The 27,862-nt window shown below is 41.4% G+C and overlaps 1 protein-coding gene across 1 annotated transcript; it reads left to right on the top strand.

Annotated features, from left to right (window-relative positions):
- The first annotated feature begins 573 nt into the window (after positions 1-573).
- On the top strand, positions 574-27,852 carry ZNF365 (zinc finger protein 365). Its single transcript, XM_007054847.4, has 5 exons — positions 574-708; positions 1,772-2,515; positions 15,085-15,265; positions 19,210-19,247; positions 24,799-27,852. The coding sequence occupies exons 2-5, from the start codon at positions 1,785-1,787 to the stop codon at positions 25,037-25,039; spliced, it is 1,191 nt and encodes a 396-aa protein (XP_007054909.1). The 5' UTR covers positions 574-708; positions 1,772-1,784; the 3' UTR covers positions 25,040-27,852.
- Positions 27,853-27,862: the final 10 nt, after the last annotated feature.

The raw sequence follows: 27,862 nt of genomic DNA on the forward strand, positions 1-27,862 counted from the left end.
TACTGTAGCAGTAGAAAAACCCCTTCTGTAGCAAGTGGCTACATTACACTTACTGCAGCTGTGCTGCTGGAGCGCTTGCAGCACAGACATACCCTTACTATAATTCAAAATACAAACTTGCAAACCCTACTACACTTACATCAGCTTACGCTGCCATATAATCAACACGTCAGTGACAGTAAGATGTGTCTACAATGGCAAAAGTCCCGTCAACCGCAGCAGAACCAGGATTTTACCCAATATGTCCTACTGGCTCAGTATTGCTCTTGCCTTGCAAAATGCTTAGTTCCCTCCTCCGTATCATTACTTGTCATTAAATTGTTTGTGTCTGGTTTGCACTTGTTTGCTTCTATGTTAAATGATCAGATGACGTGTTTAGACTTAGACGCTGATTTCTCTTGCTCTCTCTCCTTTCCCTCTCTCATCTCTGTTTCCAGTTGCTTTATGCAGGCTGTTTTTCTGCTCCTTCTATGCTGGCCTGAAGTGGATTTTGCTTTGTGCTCTGCCTGAGCTCTCCGCTTTAGCCCAGCCCCCTCCTTCCTCCAGATGCTCCTCCCTGCTCACTGCTCAGCTCTATGTGTTGGTGTGAATGAATGAGAGAGGGGGGTGTGAATAAGTGTGACTGTGCTGGGCTCAGCGTGATTTACGGCTCTGCTGAAAACTGCTTTCCCTGCAGCTTCAGCACCACCAGCAGCAGCAACAAGTCAGGTAAGTGCCTGCTCTCTGCACCACAGAGCCTGGAGGCGGGGGGAGAAAGAGAAAAGATGTGCTTGCTGCAATCAGTGCATGTGTTTGTCAGTGCAGGGAGGAATGGGGTTTAGGGGTGTGCCTGAGGGAACTGGACTGAGCTCAGAGCCCTCGGAGAACTGGGTCTAGGGAATCCAGGGAGGCAGCATCAGGCACCGTACACACTGGAGGAGATGGGTCGCCTAACAAACACACACAGGCAGTAGAGAGAGGTTGGAGCTCTGCCTAATCTTCCCCAGCCCATGCAGAAATAGTGACCTTGTCTTATTTAATCCACTGTACCTTAAACATCTTTGTGCCCTCCACATGCACACTGCACAGCCCCCCTCTTTTGCACTCCTCTGCATGTAAGTAGCCTCTCTTTGCCCCCTTCTGCTTGAAGTCCTCTTCTTGCATCCCTCTGCCACCCCCCTTCAGCTTTTCTGTGTGTAAGCTACCCAGCCCCCATTTGTCCCCATTTGCTGAGTTCATGTCACCACCAGTACTTTCACCTATCTGCATGTATATATATGCACAGGTACAATTTTAGATTTGTCATATTAACGGAAACAGTTATCAGGTCTTATTGCTTATTAGTCAACATAATGAATATAAAAATCTTGTTATTGGCCTTTATCTGTGAGTGAGGAATAATAATGAATGTATGAAAAAGCATAGTAAACTATTTAGTTTCTGAGCTTGCTACACTACAGACTAACATTGTACAACAGGCTAGCTTTTCATATATATGTAGTCTGACTGTTAAGTGCTACAGGGTCAGTTGCTCTCACTATCATGATGTTTCCGTTTAAATGAGAGCCTAATCAGGGCTTTGAGGCCACTAAAAATGTTACAAATTAATTTGTTGACTTTATTCTGCTGTGTGATGTGCTACCATTCGAATGAGATGGTTGAATTGCTTTCCCAGGAATCAGTTTGAAAAATCAGTCTGAAAGTTTGTTCTTACTTCTTGGTTTGTATTAGCAAAATATGAGCATCTTTTTGAACAAACCTGAAAATTAGTTGGTCATTTCTTTCCTTCCAGGATTGAGAGAGTAATGCAACAGCACACTTTTGAAGAAAGCAGACACCCCTGGCAGGAGTCATTTGAAAATGTCAGCATCTGCATGCCATTTCGTTGCCCACGATGTGGTGACCACACTAGATTCAGAAGCCTTTCTTCTCTGAGGGCACATCTGGAGTATAATCATAGGTATGAAGAAAGAAGCCTTCTGACAAAATGCAACCTCTTTTCTTCCCTCAAAGATACAGACTTGCTCTCTTCCTCAGAGACCATGACTCAAGGAAAACTGGGGAACCCCAGCAATGCAATAAAACAAAAACCATCCTACATAAGTTTTTGTGACACCTCACATGAGAACCCAAAGAACAGAAAATCACTGGAGATGGAAGCTGAAAGGCCTGTCTCTTTTGTGGCAAATTACGGGTCAGCAGACTTCACAGATGAGCAGATTTCTAAACCGCAGGTTCCAATAACAGACTCCAAAGCCTCTTTTGAGGCACATGTACGAGAAAAGTTTAATAGGATGGTAGAAGCTGTAGATAAAACAATAGAGAAGAGAATTGACAAGCTTACCAAAGAGCTGGCCCAAAAAACGGCTGAGCTGTTGGAAGTTCGGGCCGCTTTTGCGCAGCTGTCTCAGAAGAAACAGGAAGTTCAGAGGCGAGAGAGGGACCTGAACAGACAGGTGGACGTTGCAGTTGAGATGATTGCTCTACTGAAGCAACGTCTTACAGAGTCTGAGGAAGAACTTCACAGGAAAGAAGAGTAAGTGGAAGGGCAATAGAAGCACAGTGTTGATGGCTTTGTATGTGCTTGGAGAACATGTGCAGTATTAAAGTAGATTTATACACACACACACACACACACACACACACACACGTTCTTGTAACATGAAACCCATGGTAAGATTTTGGTAGTAACTGCAATACAATAGATAATGCCAGTGTGGTGGAGGTTACTACTCTGGAAACAAACTGTAGAAGCAAAAGAATACCAGATACGCCGCCTTTATGCCCTCATGTTCAGTTAACAATAGTGCCCAAGATACCTTGGTCACCACTAAACAGTGCAATTGCAGCTTAGGCAGCACTACACCAAATGTTACCCTCTGTTATGCAAGTGTAATTCCTTTGACTTCAGTGGAGTGGCACAGATGTCACTGAGACTAAACTTTGACTTAATAAACAAATTGACATGCATGCTGCATACCATTTTTAAAAAGTGAGGTTTAATAAGGGCCAGACTGTGGTGCCCTTATCACTCTGACTAGTAGCTTACTCTGAGCAGTCCTATCCTAGAGGAAGTTGTTCTCAGCGTGAGTAAGGGTATCACGATCTGGCTGTAGCAGAGGGCCAACGCCTGTCCTGTGTTGTATGGGTGCAGCATGAGGCAGCAGTAAAAGAAGTTTCTTCTCCCCTATGGAGCAGCAAGGCATGGCTGCAAGCAAGTGCTCAAGAGAGCATTTCTAGAAAAACCTGGGATGGGGTTTGGGGGATGGGAAGTAGACCTATAAAAACAGAATTTTGTGTATCACTGGAACCACAAGCAGATTCCAGACTCATTTTGGCAAGCCGTCCATCTAAAAATATGTTCATGATGCACCCATTAAAAATGTAGCAATGTTTGTAACATTATTTATGGATGAACTACTTACAGTATTTAGCATTCTCAGAAACCCTTTCAGACAGTTTGCAACAACAACTTACTTTAGTTAAATGCATGTTCTTTAAAATATGATGCTCCTAAACTGGTTCATTAGTTACCAAAAAGAACTATGAGGAACACTAGTAGATATGACAGTGATTTAAAACAGATCTAAGTTTCCAAAATAATAGATCTTCTACTACAGCGTTTTTTCATGCGGGCCGGATCCAGCTCCCACTGAAGTCAAAGGGGGTATTGCCAGGGATTTCAGAGGGGCCAACATTTTGCATTCTTTCAATTACATGAGAAGTCTTATTAATGCCAGTCAGAGCAGTAGTCAGACAGGGGGAAAAAAAAGTGCTGGTACTCTCCAAAGCTGTGCCCAGATGTGAGGTCAAAGTGAGATGCATTAAATAGATTGTGCAAATCTTTGTAATAAGATCACACTTCTCCCTTTTGTGTGAGTGCTTCGATCAACAGACACACTTTAAATGACGACATGGTTAGGCCTCGGAGTTATCATCCCACTGTGCTCCATGGCAGCAGTTTACATCTCTTAGAAATATTCTTTTAGACTGCTGGCAGATTCAAGCCTGATCTACACATAGATGTTGTGCTGGTATAACTATTTAGGTTAGAGGTTTGGTAGTTAATGTCCCCCCCCACACCCCTCCCAAAGTTTTGCACTTGCTTGAAGTGCCATAGGCCGCAGAGCTGCAGAGGGCATGGCCTGACCAATTCTTAACAGTGGTCCTGTATTAACTCAGTATGAACTCAGTAGTGGCTGCTGCCGGAGCATCACTCAACTGTGTGGTCGCAGTGCCACTGAAATTTGACTCAGACAAGTCTCAGGGAGTGGGATTGCAACCTGGCACACAGGGTTGCAACAGCACTGAACTTTAGCCTGGCAGCCCCCTGTCCAGAGAGAGGAGCAGCCAGACAAATGGTGTTGTGACCTGTCACACTGGGAGTCTGTTCCTGTATGGCACAGCGCATGGGAGTCCACCAAGAATTTAAAAAGAAAAGGAGTACTTGTGGCACCTTAGAGACTAACCAATTTATTACAGCATAAGCTTTCGTGAGCTACAGCTCACTTCATCGGATGCATACATTCCACTGTATGCATCCGATGAAGTGAGCTGTAGCTCACGAAAGCTTATGCTCTAATAAATTGGTTAGTCTCTAAGGTGCCACAAGTACTCCTTTTCTTTTTACGGATACAGACTAACACGGCTGCTACTCTGAAACCCACCAAGAATTTGACTCCTGAAAGCACCTGCTCATGCATTGTGTGAGTAAGAGTGAGGGGAGGCTCCTCACCCTAGGAAACCTAGGGGCCCTGCAGCAGGTGAGGGGAAAGCAGGAACCAGAATATGGTCCTTGTGGGAAGAGGCAGTAGGGTTGCCAATTTTGGTTGGATGTATTCCTGGAGGTTTCATCACATGACAATCTTTAATTAAAGATTAATCTTTAATTCCTGGAAACTCCAGGAGAATCCAAATGTTACCCTCCGTCATGCAAGTGTAATTCCTTTGACTTCAATGGAGTGGCACAGATGTCACTGAGACTAAACTTTGACTTAATAAACAAATTGGCATGCATGCTGCATATCATTTTTAAAAAGTGAGGTTTAATAAGGGTTAGCAAGCCTAAGGGGCAGGGACTGGAATTTACTCTTCCCCACCCCACCCCCAGAAATATTTAAATTGGTGCCACTACCTTACTGGAATAACCATACCAGTATAAAGCATCCTTGTACTGCTATAACTGTGTCTAGACTAGGGGGGCTGGACTGCTTTAACTATACTGATATAGTTAAAGTGGCACAACTGGTGTGTGTATATGAGCCCTCAGGCAGACACCTGAAGTGGAGCACCCACTGGGACATCGCTCAAAGAAGAAGGGCCAGAGATTTCTGTTTCTAATTTGTAAAAGAGTGTTTAATATTCTAGAACACTAGATACAGTCACCAAAGATAACTCAGGTCACTGAGCCACCTCAATCTGACCCATGACTAAGACCACACAGATGAGTAAAGGTTGTGGATTGAGTGGAGCCCTTGAGCAAATTTCAGAGTTAATTGGAAAATGTGGACAGAAAGGAAAAACTCAATGTTTGATGAAGGAGAGCAAGAGTCAGCGTGAATACCGTGAGCTTCAGAATACCACGGAAACCTGCACAAAGGGAATACATTTTAAGCTTCCAATTAGATCACTGAAGCTAAGAGCAATTATGAGTTCAAGAGGGCCTCTAGAGGCTTGTTTCTGGAAAATAAGGGGATTTATTGGTATGGTGGGGAAAACAAACAAGCAAAAGGGGTTTGATTTTAATAAACCTAAACAGAGTAAGCATGCAAGGCAAGGGGACGTTTGTGCATCCCTAAATTTTAGTATGTGAGAAACATTTAAAAGATTAGAGACCTGGGCCTAAGTAGTTCTCTCTGCCTTGATCATTGTTATGACTAAGGACAATAAGTAGACAGCAGGAACTCTCCCTTTACAGAAAAACACAGTGCTGATTTTAATCCAAAATCCAGAATTTCTACTGGCATTTTCTTTTTGTTTTGTCTATTTGGTCTTTCTGTGTTCTCTGGCTTTAATATAAGAACAAGACATAAGGGCACTTATTAAGGACCAAACTTTCAGTACTTAGACAAAACTTCCATTGGTTTCCCTCTGTCACCCATCTTCCATATTGTTAGTTTCTTACTCTCAAAGTGGAGTCATTATGCTGGAATAAAAGTCACCTTAATTCTAGAAGACTGTGTCCACATAGGGAGCTGTTGTGGAACAGTTTATTCCACAATAGCTATGCTAATCAACTTCCACATGAAGAGTAGGCCTTGGAGCCAAATTGTGACTTGTTTTTCCATGGCAGTTCACAGAGCTGTTCCCTTATGCCCCTAAGTAGCAAACTGACACAGCTGTGGTCAGTGGCTCTCTGGAGCACATATCCTATTCCTTCTGTGCATCTCTTGGGATGCCCGTAGGGGAAAGGGAAGGAGCAGAGCCATGGCTACATCCACTTGCACAGAGAACAGAAAGGGGATTCAGAATACTGGAGGTCGTCAACTCAAGCCATTTGTGTCAAATTTCACAGAAACTTGAAAGAGGAGTTGGGCTCCCCTTTGAAAGTCAGTGGGAATTGGGTGCCTACCTTTCCTTGGAACCTTTGAAAAATCTCCTTCAGTTAGTTAATGCTTATCATTGGTGTACATTTAGGGTCACTTAGGATGTGGAAACTATTGAGGCATTGCCTTGCTATCTACAGCAAAGAAAATTTTTGCCCATATCCTCTTAAACCGATTACTTCCCCTTGTTGAGGAAATATTGGCCGAATCTCAGTGCAGTTTTAGACCATCCCACGGGACAGCTGACATGATCTTTGTTGCATGCAAAATCTAGGAAAAATTTTGGGAGCAAAATCAGGACCTGTACATGGCTTTCCTTGATTTGACAAAGGCCTTTGACTCTGTCAATCACAAAGCCCTGTGGAAGGTGCTGGCCAGATCTGTCTTCCCTCCAAAATTTATTAAGGTCCTAAGGCTTCTCCATGATCAGATGACTGCCACAGTTTTCTGCAATGGCCTTGAGATGGAACCTTTCATCAGAAAAATGGGGTTAAGCGAGGACGCGTTGTGGCCCCAACCCTGTTTTCCATCTACTTAACAGTCATTTTGGTCCTTGTTAAAGTTCATCACCTCCCCAGTGGAGGTGACATTCAATATAGAATGGATGGGCGGCTCTTTAATCTTTGACATCTCTTCTCAAGGTCTAAAGTCTTCAGGGTGTCCATTACTGATATTTAGTATGCTGATGATTATGTCATCCTCGGGCACACTGAGAATAACCATACTGGATTTTCTTGCACAAGCTTACCAAAGCCTAGGACTCTCACTCAATATTGAGAAGACTAAAGTGCTCTATCAACCTGCTTCAAGATTAAACTTGATAAGTTTATGGAGGAGATGGTATGATGGGATAACATGATTTTGGTAATTAATTGATCTTTAAATATTCATGGTAAATAGGCGTAATGGCCTGTGATGGGAAGTTAGATGGGGTGGAATCTGAGTTACTACAGCAAATTATTTCCTGGGTATCTGGCTGGTGAATCTTGCCATATGCTCAGGGTTTAGCTGATCACCATATTTGGGGTCGGGAAGGAATTTTCTTCCAAGGCAGATTGGAAGAGGCCCTGGAGGTTTTTCACCTTCCCCTGTAGCATGGGGCACGGGTTACTTGCTGGAGGATTCTCTGCTCCTTGAAGTCTTTAAACCACGATTTGAGGACTTCAATAGCTCAGACATAGGTGAGAGGTTTTTCGCAGGAGTGGGTGGTTGAGATTCTGTGGCCTGCGTTGTGCAGGAAGTCGGACTAGATGATCATAATGGTCCCTTCTGACCTTAGTATCTATGAATCTATGAATCTATGCTTCATGCCTTGCACATGACCCACCACAAATCACCATCGACAGTCAGACTTTGGAGACAGTTGAGCACTTTTGCTACCTTGGTAGCAAACTTTCTCAAAATGTAAAACTCGACAGTGAGATCCAACACAGGATCCAGTGCACAAGCGTTTCCTTTGAGAAATTGTTCTGACACGTTTTCATGGACCATGACCTATGGCAGGATACGAAGGTCCAGGTCTATAAGACAATCGTCGTTCCTACACTCCTCTATGGATGTGAAACCTGGGTGACCTATCAACAGCACCTCAAGAGTCTGGAGAGGTACCACAAACGATGCCTCTGGAAGATCCTTCACGTCAAGTGGCAAGATCCCTGCACTAACGCCAGCATCCTTGCTGAAGCCAATGTCACCAGCATTGAAGCAATGATCCTCGTGCACCAGCTACGCTGGGCTGGACATTATGTGCAGATGCCAGATTTTTAGCTCCCTCTACTCTCAGCTCACCCATTGTCAGAGATCCTGTGGTGGTCAGAGGAAATGCTACAAAAACACACTGAAAATGTATCTTAAGAAAACTGACGTGGACATCACAAGCTGGGAAGAGCGAGCTACCAACCAACCCCAATGGTGCCATATCCTCCAGCAGGCAGTGGCCCACTTCCAGGAGAAGCGCCTTGCCCTTGAAGCTGAAAAGAGAGAGAGGAGGAAAGCAAAAGAAATAACTTTCTCCCAGCAGGCTGCTGGCCTGCCACAAAATGTCTGTATCTCCGCGGGCAGATTTGCAGTTCCAGGGTCGGACTCCTGAGTCATCTCAGGACCCATATGGAAATCCGTGGTAGAAATCATCCTCGAATCAAGGGATCGCCAGTTGATCATTTAGGGTCACAGAAGAGGTTTTTTTGTGAAGGGGTGACACACCTTAAGGCCAAATTGAGAACCATCTGACTCATCCTAGTGAGTCAATGGAACTACTCATGGAAATAACTACTCATCAATGGGAATATGAGGTTCACAATCGGACAGAGACCAGCGCAACTCATGCTTTTTTTAAAGTACACAGTGGAATGTGCTTCTGATTATTTTCAGCAAAGACAAAGACAAAGACAGTCTTTGCATTGCCTGTAAGTACAGTAATTGGTAGAGCCAGCCAGCCTTAAGGTGATAATACTTACTGGGCTGATTAAATTCTATCAACACAGCAACCTTAATTTCTAACCAGACCTCAATATTTATGTGGTACATTACCAACCAAAGAACTAAAAAATAAAGCTTGCTGTATGATAAATTAGCAACATTCCATGTCTTAAAGCAACTTTAAGGGGGGGAGGTTTGGACAAAATTGTTCAAAACTGTAATTATTTAAGGGTTATTATTTAGGGATTTGACCCCAAATCTTAGTAACTATCTTAGTATTTTTGTCCATTGAAAAAGTTTGCTGGAGGAGAGGATACTGTTGCAATTGACTGTAATCTCAGAATTCTCAGAATCTGTTCATATAATCATATTCTCAGAATCTGTTCAATCCAGATGACTGACAGAATCTATTATCCCTTCCTGTGCATAGTTTTTAAGTAATGAGAAATATCTTCACCCTTAGAGTTACACCCAAACCCCACCTCTGTGTCTACAAAAGTATATAATTACTTACAAATTGAAAATATTTTAGACACTCAAGGTATCTACAAATGTCCATAATCTTAACACCAAGAAGGCTCAAGGAAACAAGAAACCAAAGTGTTGGTTCAAATGATCTTGCAGGACCAGTGTGAAATCCAGAGGCTAAATAAAGTCAGAAGAGTGAATCTCACCTATTCCCGTCTATGTTTTGTGACTCCTTGCTTATCAGGCCTTATGGTGGTTTGGAGGGACCAGCCTCTGTGAATAAATCCACAGAGATTCTGAGCTCCACTGAATAAAGCCATCACTCCTTGGAAAGTGTCCAAGCAGGGCTCAGGATTTTATGGCCTACATATTTTAAGGCATTATTTTAAGTGATAGCAGATAAATGAGGTATTTTTCAAGAAACAAAGGGTAGGAATCTTCAGGCTAAATGACTATGGAAAGGAGAGCCAACAGATTACATTTGGGGAAGGTGAGGAAGAAGATAATGTTGAAAATGGAGGGGTTCAGGCGGGTTTAATAACCCTAGAGAGCCTGTTTAGAAATATTAGAGGAGTACACAGGGTGCAGCATAGCTAGCATGACCTAAAGTAGTTCTTTTGAAGGTACAGTGCCCCAGCTTTGAGGCAGCCCTTATCAAATGTTTTCCACTTAGCCTCTTCAGCAGACTAAGGGTGATTTTGTGATAACACTGGTCCCAACTGTCTTGCCTTGGTATATTGTGTGTATTCTCCATTCCGTCCCTCTAAACAGAGGGCCCCAAAATGGGGAGGATGACACTGACTTCATTAGGAGCAGCATCTGACCATACCATAGTGAGTGTCAGTTTTTCTGTGAAGCAAAGGAGTGAAAAATAGCAAAATGGGGAAATTCAGCATAGGTAATATTAACAAAATCCAAATTAGCTAGCGTAGGCAAGGTGTGAAAGGGAAATAAAGAGAAAAAATAAAGAGCACATAGCTATTAGTAATATATATATTAAAAATAGATCTGAAGCAAGAAAGTCATATATAAGCCTGTGAGTAAGACCATGCAAACTGCCTGGAGCGAAAGAGGCAATTAAAAAGACAATGTAGCTGTGGTGAAGTTAAATGAGTTTGTTGAATTATTCTTCTCTAGTATGGATGATGAGGGAAAAAATTCCCCAGTGAACAACTTCTAGGTAATCAAGGCATAGCAATGGCAGAGAAAAAGATGTCTCCAGGGAAGAGGGTTGGAACAACTGAAGAAACTTAATAGCAGTAAATCCTCAGGGCTTGATGTTGTTCTTAAAGGAAGTAAAAAATATAATAATTATAAGATAGGAGAGCTACTAACAAGTATGTCATGCACCTTAACAGAACAGGAGCTGTGCCTGAGGATCAGAGGGTTGCTACTGTGGTGCCTATCTTTAAAAAGAGAGTAAAACTCGCCCTGGAAGTTACAGAGTGGGGAGGCTCACTTCTGTAGGGAGAAAATTAGTTGATAGTAAAATCATTAAAGGCACATTAATAAACTGCATGGATGAATCTACACTAAAAAGCACAGGATTTACCATCCTCAATCAGACCATTTGCCCATCTAGCTTGGTGTCCTGCCTTTGACAGTGATCTCAATCTTCCAAAGAAAATCAATCCCTTACATAATATATCTGGCCAACTGTGGATGTGGAGGAAGGGGAAATTACTTCCTGCCCTCTGCAGGCGATCCAGTCACACCCTAGAAAAGGAGATTAGGTCTCCTTTTAATGATCTTTCCTGATATCATTAGTATTCATGAAATTATCCAGCCCATTTTACAGCAACTGCCAATTATTCAACACTTGATGAGCTGTCACAGTGAATCTCATCAGGATGACTATGTACTTCAGCAGGTAGTAGCTTCTCATTGCTCTACATTGGCTGGTTCAGTAGCTGATCCTCCCGCTGCTTCTGGGGGGAAGGGAAACCAACTATCTGACCCTCTCCCCTGCCCAGAGTAATGGATTGTTACCCACAAAAAAATCCAGGGCAGTCCACCTATACCCTACTGAGGGCTCAAGGCATTACCCAATCAGTTTAGGCCCCCTCAGCCTTTCCCTTCTGAGGACTCAGGGTGTAAGGCACCTATCCTTACTTATGGGGCTCTGGAAGAAACCGGGTCAATTTAAGAACCTGCCCTTTCCCTCGGGGCTCAGGGCTTTACGGGTCTGCGGGGACCTTTTCCTAGTGAGAGAGCCTTACACAGCTGTGCTCTAAACATCTATTTATTAACAACACACAGAATACATATACCAACCAAATCTCTGATGCTCACCACTCCCAATATACAGACAAAATTCACCTGATGGCCAGTCAGGATCCTCTCCTCTGGGGTTCCGACAATGCCTCTGCACATTACAGTTGTGCAGAGGGGTCAGAGAGTTCTAGCAGCTTGATGTTAAATTCCAATCCGCAGATGGTTCCCAAAGAGCATTTTTTTTTTATTACATCATACAGGTAAAACTAGCTACCTCCTTTAACTTTACTAAACCTATCACATTATTCAGTACCCCTAGGTAACAAAATTTAACCAATCACACACTGGCACCTACATTTTCTCCTCCCTCCTCAACTCTTTTTATATTTTATCTCTCATGCCCAAATTGTAACTTATGACCTTCTTTGTTTGTGCAGATGGGCAGCATAAATTCACTGGTCAGAGCTTATCTTATCTATTTTACCAACTCTTGGGGTCTTTCTGTTTCCTCCCTAAACTTCCCAGCACCTGGGTGTCTCTACTTTACAACCGTTGGTGTTATAACTCTTGTTAGGGGCATGCCTGAGTTGGGGGCACCTTAGCAGCAGTGGAGCATTTTTCCCCCTTACTTTTAGTGGTGAAATCCCAGAGTTTCACCCAAGGCTGGTTTAGTACGGGGTGAGTTAAATCGCAGGCCTACGGTATAACAAACTGCATGTTTCCATGTCTTTGAGTTTCCTGTCTCCTACTAAACAGTAGGGCATGTAGGAAAGGAAACGGCAATTTGTTTGTTAATGCAAATTCATTATTATTTTCTGTAAAGTTTGTTGCAAAACCTTGTGTTGTGTAATCTATGCAATAACGTGGGCAGACATATTCATCTGATCGTTTCTGGAGGAGTAACACTAAGACAGATTTTTTTTTTGTAAACAAAGTAAAAAATTTCCTCAGTCTGACACATACAGGGCCTTTTGATTTGCTGTCCAGGTAAGTGTAAGATTCCAAAGGCCGCTATTTGCTCTCGCACCAGTATAAATCCAGAATAACTTCATGGAAGTCAAAGGAGTTACAATGATGTAAGTGAGTTAGCGAGAGGAGAGTCAAGTGCTAAAATTCATCTTGGTTTTAGTGTTAGCATTATCCTAAACTCTGCTCTGTGCCTTTTACCTGATTATAGAAAACCTCATTTTATTCTGGAGCAAGCTGTAGTGACAGAAACCATACATAGCCATAAAGCTGGCATTACCCAGTAGACAGTTTGAAAAATAAGTTCCCATTATCTCATTCTTGCTTGGCACTAGCAAAATCTGGAGTATGTGTAAGTATATATCCTAAAAGGAGCTGGGATGAAAGACAAAGCCTTTGTGTATGCCTTGAAACAACCATTCCTGGAGCACCTTCCACTTCCACTCCTGCTAGTTCAGAGAGCTTTTTAGTGCATTCTAGCATAGGCACCGACTTCCCCTCTGTCCGGTGGATGCTCGACCCCCCCCCACCCAGGCCTCCCAGTCCCACCTCTTCCCACCCCTGCACCGCCCTCACCCCACCTCACCCACCCCTTCCCTAAAGACCCCGCCCCTTTTCCGCCTCCTCCTCTGAGCACGCCCTGTTCCTGTTCCTCCCCCTCCCTCCAGGAAAGTCCTAAGTGCAGCCAAATAGCTGTTAGGCGGTGGGGGATGGGAGGAGGAAGCGCTGGGAGGAGCGGGAACTTAGCGCGCTTGGGAGTGGGGGGAGGAGGCGGCGAGGCGGGGGCAGGGGGAGTTTGGCTGCCTGTGGGTGCAGAGCACCTCTAATTTTTCCCCATGGGTGCACCAGCCTTGGAGCACCCACGGAGTCGGCGCCTATGCATTCTGGTATTGTTTACAGCAAAATCTAGAGGTAAATCAAATTCTGCATGTAAAGATTCCATAGTCATTTGCTAGTGCCTGACACTGCTCATGAGACAGATTCAGTTCATGGTTTGCTGGGCAGAAAAACTGTAAGGAAGCTATTATCTACAACTATGTGGAATTAAAACAGTTTTTTAGATAAACTTAAATACGAAGAGAAACTTCTGCGTGCTGATGAAGAAACAGGGCTTTAGAAAGTCATCACCAGTATAATGTTTTTCTTTTTAGCCACTGTTTATAGTGTTCTCATCTCAGACTACATTTTTCTCTGGCCAGTTTTGTCCTTTTTTATTTACCAAATACTGATTTCCCCACTCCCATATTCTGTGTTTTGAAGTAAGCTAAAACATTTGCATACCAGTAACCTCAGTTTATCTAGCACTTTGTGATTAGGGGCAAATCTGACATGCTCAGAATTGCATTTAACCAGCTCACTCTTCACCCTGCCCCTTTCCTTACCATGGCAGCGTAGAGGGATTATGCCTCAGGCTATCTTACTTAGCCTTGCTCACACTTTGTCTGGAGCACAACGGTCTTTTTCTGCCCTAATGTGCCCTTTGTAAGGATCAAGGCCAAAATGCAATTTAATGGGCATGCCAACAGTGGCTCTGTTGAATAATGAAGGGCTGATGTTTTAAAATAAAGCTATTTGGGAATCATAAAATTGTTTTATTTCATTTAATTAACAGGATAGGTGAGAAATTTTAGATTTCTTTTCATTTCATGTCATATTTCAGGGTTAAGTGTTGAACTGGTGTGTATGTAAACAGGGAAAAGGGCACCACATTTGCAACTGAACATTAAGGAAGTGTCAATCTTGGAATGTACTAAATGTTGCTTTTACAAAATATCTCCAGCCACCACCGTTGATGATGAAGGTTATTTCTGAGATTATATGGGAGATCCTCATCTACCATTTGTTGGCCTTTCATATTGCTCATTATGAGTGCAAGTCTCTTCCCTGGATGCAATAAACATATGAGTGTTTTTAGTGCTGTTGGCAAGGAGTTTACGAGATGAACTTGTCAAGAGCTTCTGAGGTGGAATTTCCATTTAAGGAAGGAAATTGCCTGAATCACATTTTGCTAAATCTATCCCATATTTGCATGTTTTTATTTTAAGACACAGCTCTGAGCAGGGGACATTCTGTGCGCCGTCCTGGCCCAGAAGGAGCTCCAGGAGGCCACTGTGCTTTAGTAAGTTCCTGGGAAGCCCAGCAGCTGTGCCACCCCTTAAGGAGTGCACGGGGGTATGTGGCATAGCAGGACAGCCTTCCTACCCATTGTGGGGTGGCCTGCACCTTCAGGACTGCTAGCAGGAAAACAAGGAATTTCTTGGAGAGTCTTTCCTAATCGTATAGATATTCCAAGTCTATTTTCCTTATTTCCAATCACAACCAGAAAAAAGATAAATATGGCAGTAAACACAAAGGCATTGGTAGGAGATTTCTACAATACAGGTGAGAATCCCCTTTCCACTGCTGTTTCTTAGCAACAATTACAACAACAAAAAAGCCAGGACTCTTTCCAGTACTTCTATGTTACTGTATTTCAAACACTTTTGTCTTACAGAGAGGTTGTTACTTTTAATCACTTCCTGGAAGAGGCAGCTGAGAAAGAGGTCCGTGGGAAAGCCAGGCTCCAACACTTCATTGAGAATCTATTGCAGCGGGTTGATCTGGCAGAAAGACAACTAGAATATTATCAAAATCAGCAGATAATGTGCAATTACAATGATGTCAATGAACATATGGTAAGCACACAAGACTGTCGTCTAATGCAGATGTTCTCAAACTGTGGGTTGGGACCCCAAAGTAGGTCACAACCCTGTTTTAATGGGGTCACCGGGGCTGGTGTTAGACTTGTGGGACCTGGAGCCAAAGCTCAAACGTCACCGCTTGGGGCCGAAGCCAAACCAAAGGCTTCACCCCTGGGCAGCGGTGGGGCTCAGGTTACAGCATAACCTCCCCCCCACCCTCCACCGCCGCCGATTTACTATTTGCGGAAAAAAGTCACTTAATTCTACCTAGCAGTGAAAAACTCACCTATGACTTGGGCTGATGTATCCATAAATGTAGCTGTACTGTACATATATTTATGGAGAGAATTAAGAATTTCACTTTTTTTTTTTTTTTAAAGATTTCAATGCCATGCAGTGGTGTGGCTGGGGGAGCAACACATACAGAAGCTCAGTTGATCCGAACCCCATTTCTTCCCTACCACTCAGCCAGACTGCATTTTCTTTTCAGTAAACGATGGCAATCTTAGAGAAGAGTGGAAAAGGACTGCAGTAGCCAAAGATGGGAAGGAGAAAGTGAGGAATAATGAAGTGTCCATCTGCCCTTTTGCTAAAAGGTCTTGCCTTTGGGACAAATAGCCAATATAATTTTTTCCATTAATAACCACTACTATTACTTTGAGTCAGTAATTTCCCTCTAATATATTACATTTGTGGGGCAAACTTCATCCACAAGAATTCCAAAGGCCTTTTGACACTTAAATGGATATAGAGTACAAACTGTACCTAGAATAGACTTCATCCATCATGGAAATGCAGCCACGTTAGGTGAAAAAAGCAACTACTGGTTGACTGCACACAGTGCTTAACAGCAGTTTAAGGGTAGAAAGCAAAGGTCACCTTAACTTGACATAGTAAGTACTGAAATAACATAATAGAGTAGAAATTTGGTATGGAAATCAAGGCTGATATCTCAAAAAGTGCTGTAAGATCTTTCAAGAGGACTATGGGTAAGAACCTTTGTTTTAAATTGCATCTGAAAGAGTATTCCCAATAGCAGAGTGCCTTTTAACAGCATACTGAGCCATTGTCTCATGGGGGGCGCACTGCCTTCTGAATCAGCTGCACTACCAAACGCTGACCATCCTGACCTTCCTGAGCTCACAAGTTACATAGAAACCAACATGGTGTGACTACAGGCATGCTCAGCCTAATAGGCTGAAAAGACAATGGAAATCAGATCAGAACTCCAACAGAAAAATTTACAAAAAATACAGGGGTAGGGGAAGGATTTACTGGACCAATAATTATTTTTAAATGCTGAATTTGGGAGACAAATTTATTTCAGGATCAAACTTTCAGCTGTGGGCACTAGTTTTTTGTGACTATATTAGACAATTAGAAATCTAAACACCCACTACAAATGTGCTAATAGTTGTGCAGGAGACACAAAATTTATTGTGTAAGTTTACAAGTTGTGTCAACAGTAAATGCCTTCAAAGTCATTTGTCCTCTTGATTCTAAGAGCATTATTTTCTTTTTGAAACCTGTGTTGTCCAAAAGTTGTTACTATCTGATGGCTTTTGGCCATAGCTGGTGTCCTATGTGAAATGATTATTTGGTGTCTTAGTCCACTTCTCAGTGAAGAACAGTGATTAGTGACAGGTTTCAGAGGGGTAGCCGTGTTAGTCTGTATCAGTAAAAACAACGAGGAGTCCTTGTGACACCTTAGAGGCTAACAATTTTATTTGGGCATAAGCTTTTGTGGGATGTAACCCACTGCATCAGATGCATGGAGTGAAAAATACAGTAAGCAGGTATAAATATAGAGCACATGAAAAGATGGGAGTTGTCTTACCAAGTTGGCGGTCAGTGCTAATGAGGCCAATTCAGTTAGGATGGATGTGGCCCATTCTCAACAGTTGACAAGAAGGGGTGAATATCAACAGAGGGAAAATTAGACCCTACTACAGAATAGACTCCTTGGGGAGTTCCAGCCTGGCTGTTTGGAGCACACCTGAGGCAGCTCTTACTGTGCCAGAGGTTGACAGGCCTCAGTTGGTCCTGGGATTGGGGGTGGGGAGAGAAAAAGGGGTATAAAGCTACCGTTATGCCACTGCCCCCTCAAGTGAATGCTAGCTGAGAATCAAGCTTAGAGATTTTTAGTTGTTTTTGTAGAATAAATATGATTTGGCAAAATTAAAGGTTGCGAGGGAAAATGTATTTAATCCAGTTTAATGGGGAACAATGTCTTATTAATTATCTTGAACACAATAATTACTTCTCATTGTATCTACACTGTATAATCAAATGTGAAGTACCTACAGTCAGCCCTTGCTATTCTTCTTTAGCAATTTACTTTGATTATAGTTACAAAAAAAAATTGTAAATACCTGCTGGTAAATGAACTAACAATGCATACATAATTACAAGATTTAAGATTATTTATTAAGTTGGAAGAGTTGTTAGTAGGAAAAGAAACTTAAAGAAAAAATTCTTTGTTTAAAATGTTCCTAGTAGTGAAAGAAGGGAAAGATGGAAATATGATTCTGCATACTGAATATACAGAATTGTTTTTGTAACTAGAATAGTTTAAAAATATTCCATTATTGCACTTCAATCATTTAAAATTTGGCTTTAAATTTTAAATGAGTTAAAAATATGAGCAACTGGACTAAAAATATACAGCTGGAAGATAATTTCATAGCCTTTGATTGCATGGCCTCACAATGAGAAAACAACAGTGGCTTAACTGGAGAGATAAGATGGGTGAGGTAATATCTTTTATTGAACCAACTTCTGTTGGTGAGAGAGAAGCTTTCAAGCCACACGGAGCTCTGCTTCAGGATTGCAAATTACACCTATAGTTGCAGTGTACACATAACTAAAGTGACCAGATGACCCAAAATACGGGCTTTGCATTTAAAAAGAAATCCCTTTATCTGTTTCCAAACAAACTGTTGCTAAGCTATGACAAACCTCTTCAAAGTCTCTGGGATCTGAATTACTACTTATTTTCTTCCACTACAAATACTGGGCTACGTGCTAACAATATTTAGAATTTAGTGCCTGGGGTTAGGAAGCACTGCAAGTTTGCACCTGTTGAATTTCATAACTTTGCGGAAGACAGAACGAAGCTTTCTTCTATCCCCTCAACCCCTAGAACAGGCAGTGAGTTCTACCTCTTAAACATACTGATGTCCTGAAATCTGTGTAGATCTCGGGGTGCCCCTAACTGAGATTAAAGTTAAAACACATGTGTAGATCTTTGCAGGATCAGGGCCTTAGATACACATTGGTTTTTGTAGATATAAAATTATTTAAATGACAGAAGACCACTGTGTGTAGGCGGCATATGAGTTTTTCGTTTGGGGAGGCTACACCCAGGAGCGCCAGAAGCTCCCTAGAAGTGTGGGGGGGGGGCCCACGGGTGCCCAGACAGTGTCCCCTGCTTCCCCGCTCTGCCCCTCTCCCTGAGGGCCCACCCCTGCCGCTCACTCCTCTCTCCCCCCCACCACCACCTGTCAATTGCCCTTAAGGCAGGAAAAAGGTGGGAAGGCTTTTGTATGTCATTTCATTTTGCTATTATCTTCATTTATCTATATGACCTCCCATTTTTTTCCTGCCTTCCGGCCGAGTGACAGACTGGAGGGGGCAGAAAGGAGCGAGCAGCAGGCAGGGCCTCAGGAGAAGAGGAGGAGCCGGGGACGGAAGAGGTGGAGCAGCACGGAGCAGCACCCCTCCACACACTGCTGCCACTTCTAGTGAGCTCCCAGGGCAAAAAGGTGGCGGGCAGGCATGCCTCCAAAGGGAGGTGATCCACCTCCATCATTTGCCCCCTACATGGCCAGTCTTTTTTATTTTAGGGAGACTTAGCCTCCCCAAGCCTCTTATATGTGCCAGTCATGCCACTGTGATATTTGCTCATAATATGAACATTTTTCTGTTTTTTTTTCCAGTTTACAGACCTCTCATCAAATAAGAAACCCAGATGCCTGTATGTATGTCATTTCATTTTTCTATCATTTAAACATGCTTACATTTTTGCGTATGCTGTATAATCCTGATCCTAAGTCCATTACATTGGACTTCCATGGGCTTTGGAGCAGGTCCTATATTTGATGATATATATGCATTTTGCATAATAAAGGAAAAACAGGTGTTTTGCTAAATTAAAAATAAAATATAATTTTATTCAAGAAAAAATAGAATCCTTTTGTGCCAATACATTACTGCTTCCTGTTTGACCGTATGAGGTTTTTGCAAAGTTTGAATCTACTAAATGAACACATACTAAGTTTCAGATGAAAATGTCTTTAACATTCTGTCATGGCCATTCTTGAATAGCATATGTGGGAGATTTATACTTGCCACTGTCAGATTTTTTAAAGGGGACACAACTTAAAAATACCATGTTATAAACAAACAAATGTCCTGACCTACAGTATGACTAACACAGTTTCAATTTTTAAAATCAAATTTAAAAATGCAACTTTTCACTTTGTTTTATTTTTTAATTTCTTAGCTTGGACAATGGAAATTATTGGAATCAGTTTCACTTTTGCTGATAGGGTAGGAATTATGAATTAACAGTGCAGGAGTTGGTGATTTTTGTGTTTGTTTTTTTACAATTTATTCCATTAGAAATTTTTTTTAAAAATCATGAAACATTTCTTTACTAACCTAAAACCAGTAGAAACAAGCTTTTTTCCAAAAACCTAAACTTTGGCCTATACTTGAGCTGACAGTGTCTCTAAATTTCAGAGCCCTATCGCTGTTTATATGATTGGAAGGAGTGGGAAAGTGTGTGAAATGAAACATGATGTGACAAATTCACCTAAGTGGGTATAACTCCACTAGAGAGAATGGAGTTGCACCCACTTATGTCGACATTGTAGAAATAAGACATATCAGGCCAAGTTCAATCAAACTTATGTATTGAAATCAGATGTGGGTAAGTGACATGGACATGGATAATTGAGGAGGTTGGTAACAGCATATACAAGTTTATATGGTTTAAAGCAGCACAGTTTAGTAGAATCCAGTAGTTGCCACCATCTGCTGGGATTTCAGTGGCCTATATGAAATAACTTGCAGGTCTCCATCCAGCCACTGATAAACAGTTGTCCTTATGAAAAACACCATTAGAACGGGCACTAATTAGCACCCCAGCAATCTCAGCAGATACACCAAGGACTGAATCAGCAGATGGACTGAAATTACCTGCTGCTTTATAGAGATGGTTACCACAAACAGAGCTGAGGCAGTATGGGGAAGCTTCTGTTGCTGCTATGCCTGTTCTGTGGATGAAGAGATAACGTCAGTTTCCATAACTGTCAAGCCAGCTGGTTTTGAGATCACATTACAAATTAAATTAAAGGTTAAAGAGTTAAGCAAGCATTATATGCATCAGCTGATTTCACATATTGTACCTCTATAGTTTACTTTCCGTAACACAAATATATTGGCAATTTGATGAAGCTTCAACTAAAAGAGAATTTTCCTACAATATTTTTATTTTAAAAAAGTAGCATTGTGGGTCACTGGTTGTTCAAGCAAGAGAACCAGGTTTGAGTCCCACCAACACTCTGGGAGGAGAATCCTCAGTTGGTATAAGCAGTTATAGACCCACAATACTTCACATCAGTGTCCTACCGCCTTATGTCAGAATGTATTAATAATTAGAGGTGAAACAGAGGATAGGACAATTGTCAGAGCCAACTGTCAAAAGGTGTCAAATGCATCTATTCTGTAATAACTCAGTAACTCTCACTGTACATATCTCATCATCTAGCAACATAGACTAGTTCATAACTGGTTGGTGTGATCTTTTACCATTATGATCTGTTTTAATGATATAATAAGTATTTTTAAATACATTGAGGTTTTTTAAAGTTAATTTGCCTTCCACATGCACTGATGTTTATAACTATGAGGACTGTAAATCATTTGTGTCTGTAACGGTGTAGCACCCACCTCTCACGAGACTCCCTTCTGGTCCAATGTGTCTGCAGTCATTAGCCAGTCCTGGCCCTGGTTTTGAGGCGTGCCCCCAAGACTTCTTCGCTGGAGGCACTGGTTTTACCGTCTCTCATCTCTTCTGTCCCCAGCTTTCCAGATGGGCCTCTTAACAGTTCAGATACCCTTCTGGGGATTTATCACTATCCAATTGTAGGCCACTTCCCCAGTGGTCTGGGGCAGGGGGACCCAGGCCCACCCACTATATCTGATCCCAGCCACATGTCCTTTTAATGAAACTGCCTTCAGTTCCCTAGGCCACTTCCCCGTGGTCTCAGCTTTCCCCAGTGTTTCACCCTTAGCTCAGGATTTTTCTGCATTGAGGCCCAGCAGTCAGCCAAGTGTGCTTTCTCACTCCCTCCCACAATCCCTGCCCACACTGAGCTGTCCATGGTACTACAGTTTCTTTTGGACAGCCAGCAGCACCATGTACACTCCTCTGGTTCCTGCAAGGAACTGACTGTGGTGTGCACTGCAGCTCCTTTTTATATGGCCCCCGTGGGCCCTGATAGGCTGCTCTCTGCAGCCTCCCCCCTGATTGGCTGCTTTCTGCGCAGTCTCTCCAGGCAGTTTGGAGGACTTCATTCAACTGCTCCTTTCCTGGGAGGAGTGTGGCAGGACCCTGAGACCTCCAGCAGGGGGCCTCTGGGCCTAATCCACCCCATCACAGTGTCATATTAATTTTGGTTGCAATTTTCAAAGTAGCCTAAGAGAATTAAGCACCCAAATGCCCTGTGACCAGCAACACCACTAACTCCAGCAGCAAAGCCCAAGCTGGTGTCGGTTGACATTAAGGGAACTATGCTAATTTACACCAGCTGAGGATCTGGTCCCTGCTCTCCTCATTGGTTCTTCAGCTTCTCCTCAATGTCTCCCGTTTGCCTGCCAACATCTGATAGCAACTTAACTTACTGGGGGCAGCCACCCCTCATGTCCGTGCTGCTTGAGATTAGGGTTGGGGGGGATCTACATTCCAAAAACTCTTTACCTTTCAGCACCTCTCCTTTGAGGTTATGGGGTTCTTTTCTCTGTGTGGTTATCTTCATGAAATTACCTCTACAGTAGTAATCTTAACAAAACCAAGAGTTAAGTTAAAGGAGAGAAAACAGAATTAAAAGAAAAACTGTTTGCTAATTTATCTAAATTTGCACTTCTTATAACTTAAACTAGCTAATGCAGTGTTGTTGTAGCCATGTCAGTCCCAGAATATTAGAGAGACAAGATGAATGAAGTAATATATTTTATTGAACCAACTTCTGCTGGTGAAAGAGTCAAGCTTTTGAGCCATACAGAGCTCTTCTTCAGGACTGGAAAAATGTATTCCTAGTGTCACAGCAAAATGCAAGGTGGAACAGATTGTTTAGCATAAGTAGTTAGCACATACTGTGGTCCTCCATGATCCCTTACGATATGTACTAACTACTAATGCCCTCTTCCACTTTGTATTTTGCTGTGAAGCTGGGAGTACCTTTCCCAGACCCGAAGCAAAGCTCCGTGTGGCTCAAAATCTTGCCTCTCTCACCAACAGAAGTTGGTCCAATAAAAGACATTACCTTACCCACCTGGTCTCTTTAAACTAGCTAAGGCATTTTCAGTATAGTTACAGAGGAAGCAGAAAAATAAATTGTTTTCAAGATGTAAACTATCTCCTCCCTTTGACTATTTTTGTCATCTTTCCTTGCTGATTAGATACTCTCCACTGTGAACAGAAATTTCTCTCTTATCAAGCCCTCCATCTGGATCTGTTTGTATCCCAGACATATCACCTTAGATCCAAGCCTAGTTCCCTGCTTTCTAAACCAGGTTTCTTCAGCTACCTACACTCACAGTGGGGATTGGGTCACTGCTTTCTCCAGTAAATGGTCTATTAAAGGTACAAAGGCATTTGCTGATGCTTAACAGCAACCCAGAATAGCTTTCTAACAGGCAGATTGGCATTTTCCTCAATTCCAAGCCCCTCTTTTCTGTTGTTATAAACTGTGAATTAGAGACATAGGTCCGGTCTGTGTCACATTGCTATTTAATTTCTATGAGGTTTGGACACCTACCTCCCTTTAAAAATATCACCCTTGATATATTTTATTTTGAAGAACATTACTGAGTACAGTAATAATGTGACTGAAATTATACATTGGGATAGGTCTATAATCTGCCTCCTCCTTGAGAACAAATGAATCAGCTTCATGATGTTATATTTGACAAATACAAACCGCCGTGTCTTTCAACATCAACCAATTAATTGGTCCAACATACAGTTCCATGAATGCAATGTCTTAAAGCAAAAGCCACAGTGACATCTGTAACAATTTTCTGTTCCTATGGACAAGATTTCACACTGGGCTACATTTGAAGGAAAAGATTATTTATAGAAAATTTATTTTGCCAGTAGTTTTCTGTACTCTTCCTGCTATTACTGAATCGTTTAAGTTGGACCCAATCCTCCAGTCATTCGCTGAGCAGAACTCTCACATTGAACAAAGTATTAGGCCATGCTACAGTGTCAAAATGTTTATGACTAGAGTTCTAAAATTGAAGTTCAAAAATAAAGAATATAGCCTGCAACATGGAACTCTGATTAAGTTGGCAATGCAACTTGGAATTCTACGAATATGGGGTTTGAATTGCATGCATTTGACCAATTGCACCTTTTTCTAGAAAGGTCTATCAAATGTGCAGTACAGTTTAACATTCTGAAGTAGCTCTGGTCAAGTCAATTTACTTCAATAAAGTCACATTAGGCATGAACTAGGACAAACAAAAGAAGGGGAGGTTGGCTTGTTTTTAGGCTTAAATTCTTATTCTCTTCCCCACGCCAATTACTTATTATTACTATTGATCCACACACCCCAAAAATTCAGAATTAAGGTTAACTCAACAAGCATGATTTAAAAACTAAAACTTCCTCAACTGGTCAGCCAACCAGAGACTTCAGACTTGAATTTGCAATACTGACTGGCAGCTTGTTTACAAATAAAAGGCAGATATCTGCCCATGGGGATCTGCCAGCACCACAGCAACCAAAGATCCAGCTGAGTTCCCACCACTGACAAGTCACGAGAGTCCCACTCCCCTCTCTCCACTGCCACTATGGTATATGTCAATATTATTATTTAAAAATCAGGGTGAAATTCATCCATTGCAGAGGGCTAGCATGAGTCCTGTGCACCACTTAAGTCCCTTAAATCCCTTTAAGATGTCAAAGTAGGGCATGTATGCCTTGTGCTAGCCAGCAGCACATGGACAAATTTCACTCTAAATGAACATGTACTAAAAGTGCATCCCATGATACACATAGAGTGTTCCAGTAAGAAATAAATGCGAATGTCTATATTTCCTTGGAGTAAAGGGAAACTACTACATGCTCGTCTCAACTCTTACATAACGCTCTCCAAAGCAAAAGAACAATTTACAGTTATTCTAAAAATGCTATTTTTACCATGCAATATCCCCGGTAGCCGCAAGTGCCCAGCACCTTTAAAAATCAGACCATTTGCCACCTTTGCAAAATCTGACTTTTTTTTAAATTTCAGAAGCCGAGGAAATCAGCATGGTTCATATAATATACCTGATGCAAAACCTCATTCCCTTCAAAAAGATAGAATGTTCCTAAAGAAAAACAAGGATGACAAGAACAGCATCCAGCCAGTTACATTCTTCTATGAGCCTGTCGACTCCTCAAGAGAGCTATGGAGGCCACAGAAAAGAGGTGAACCAGTGAGTGCTGCCCGAAAGGTGAATTCAAAATCCAAGCAGGGTAAAAAAGGCAAATAGCTACAGTAACAGATTATATCATATAACAACACACAGGAGTACTGGCACAAGGCTTCAACAAAACAGATATTGAATCATGTCTATTAGCTAAGCATTGTACATTTCCTATTCATTTGTTACGCCATAAAATATTAAATATAAATATATAATATATACAGTATGAAAGAATATTTTTATTATTTAGGAATTTTGTTTCTCTTTTGGGGTCTATAAGCAAAGTAACATTTAGTTATGTCAGTTTACATTTGATTTTTCTATTTATTTAATGCTAGAGCCTATTGAAAACGATCCCAGTATCTTGCTGTATACTATTGTGGCCATATGTTTTATAACCAGAGATTTTAGTGGCACCATGTGGTTTACTAATCTAATTTCCATCTATGTCATTGCGTCAGTTCAGAAGAATCCATTTAATTGGCATCCTGATACTCAGTCTTTGCGCTTAATTTGTGTGATTGCCAGGAAACATGTTCAATGACTAAACACTACATATACCAGGTTTCAGAGTAGCCGCCGTGTTAGTCTGTATTCGCAAAAAGAAAAGGAGTACTTGTGGCACCTTAGAGACTAACAAATTTATTTGAGCATAAGCTTTCATGAGCTACAGTTACTGTACTCCTTTTCTTTTTACATATACCAGCACACTTAGTTGTGAGAAGTGCATTTTAGTGTAATCCTACAGTGCTGTCTTCAAAGCTGTTCATAGCAGCAGATTGGTATTTGCAATCCTGAATTTTCTCTGTGCAGCCTTGCATGTTCATTTCATACTCCTTCCCTGCTTTACTATAGCTGCTAAACAAATTGATTTTACCTAGGGCCAGATTCCAAGCTGGTGTAAATTGACACAGCTCAATTAACTTCAGTGTTTGCTTTGAAAATGCTATATGCTTTGTATTTTCAGTACTGTTACAACTCCTGCCATTGTTGATCAGCAGGAATTGAACTGGGGAGCTCAGGCCTACAATCAGAAGCTACTTTGTCCATGTCTACACTGCAGTTAGACACCTGCAGCTGGTCCATGGCAGCTGACTCGGGCTCACGCCAGGGCTCAGGCTGAGGGGCTGTTTAATTGCAATGTAAATGTTTGGACTCAGGCTACAGCCCGAGCTCGGGGACTCTCCCACTTCATAGGGTCTTAGAGCTCAGACTTCAGCCCAAGCCTAAACGTCTACACCTCAGTTAAACAGCTCCTTAGCCCAACTCCTTAGGGTCAGCTGGCACAGACCAGCCTCGGGTGTCTAACTGCAGAGTAGACATACCCTTTGATTAACTCCATTACCAACTAGCAGTAGTAGTTTCTTTCCCTCCATGGATCAGCAGCTAGAGGGAAAGATAAGGTACACTATGTGCCAGCTTGTTCCACTGTATTATGTGTTTTTAGGCAATTAATGAATATTTACCAGCACAGTGTGTTACATGATCCTCTCTTAATTGGGATGATAATTTAGGTCCCAATCCTGCAAATTTTCATCTGTATGAATACTCCTTTCACACACTAATACTTCCATTGATTTCAAATAAACACATATGAGTAAGGATGTTAGCAAGGATTGGAACCTTAACTGGAATGTCTCTACTTCCACTGGTTTGTGCCAATTAAAAGGATTCTACTTGATCATCGTGTTCTTCAGAATTAATTGTGTGTGTATATTTTTGGTAGCATTAATCCTTATGACAAGTTTATAAATATTAGCATCCTGTTGAGATTACTGGCAAGAATTGTTTTCTCGAGAAGAAAATAAATAGCTGAGTCAAGTCTCTGTTTAATTTATTTTTTAAACACTCTTAACAGATGCAAATTGTCTTTGTGGAAGCTGTTTTTTAAAGTACATATATAAAGATGTGCAGAAAATGTTACTTGTTTTTTATAATTATGACTGTAAGCCTAACAGTGAGAAGAAGCAGAAGAAAACATATCACCATGACTATTGCTGCAATAAACTCTAGATTTGCAATATATTTGATATAGAAGATAACTAATATGCTAAAATGCAGGAAACAACAAATGTCACACATTTTTCATTGTATATAATTCCCAGAGTGTACCATAGTGAAGAATGAAACGATTGAGTTCTCACTTTTATTTAAGATAATGTAAATGGAACTATCACGCGCGTGTTTAAACTTTCACAACACTGTTTCAACTGAAAGTCACAGTGTAAAAAAATTCAGGTATTTAAATTGTTGACATTTTAATATTTGTTTAGATATCTCATTGTCAAATTTATCATTATGTCATGTTATATGTCATGTGCTGGTAAAAAAAAAATTGTTAATTGTATTGCATGCTGTTTTTTGTCCGGTAGTATCTGATGAGAACCATCTTGTGCAATCCATGCTGCCAAAAATTCTTTTAAACTTTTCTACTGCTTCCCACGTTATCAGCTTTCTTTGAAAAAAACTGCAGATCTCTTTATGAAGCTAATAAAGGGGGATGTTTAGAAAGGACTTAAGTAAAACCCATTAGCCCGTTTCTTTATTTAGTCAAGAGTAAAAGTCATTTTTTTTATTTTTCAATACCTTGTCTACTTTTTTTGGATGATAAGTCACCAAAGTTAAGCACAACTATTCGTATGTCATACATGAGAGGCTTATTTTATTATTTGTCATCACTTGAAATCTTTACTATAAGTTGCCCTTTTAAAAAAAGAAAGTTGCATGTTCTTTAACTTTCTAAATCCTAAACTGGTAAAGATACCATTTGCTGACTCAATGCCAAACCAGTCAGTTGCAAAGAAATTGAAATATTCTGTAACCCCCAGAAAAAATTTTTAGAATATAAAAATTCTAATAACAAAGATGTATTTCTCAGTTATTGTGTTT

Source organism: Chelonia mydas, chromosome 7 (assembly GCF_015237465.2).
Source record: "Chelonia mydas isolate rCheMyd1 chromosome 7, rCheMyd1.pri.v2, whole genome shotgun sequence".
Lineage (NCBI taxonomy): Eukaryota > Metazoa > Chordata > Testudines > Cheloniidae > Chelonia > Chelonia mydas.

What these genes read in the sequence shown, in the direction of transcription:
- ZNF365 (XM_007054847.4), top strand. Translation starts at nt 1,785, where the DNA reads ATGCAACAGCACACTTTTGAAGAAAGCAGACACCCCTGGCAGGAGTCA. An exon ending in GAACTTCACAGGAAAGAAGA is followed by an intron (nt 2,516 to 15,084) that starts GTAAGTGGAAGG and finishes TTTGTCTTACAG; the next exon opens with AGAGGTTGTTACTTTTAATC. An exon ending in AATAAGAAACCCAGATGCCT is followed by an intron (nt 19,248 to 24,798) that starts GTATGTATGTCA and finishes TTTAAATTTCAG; the next exon opens with AAGCCGAGGAAATCAGCATG.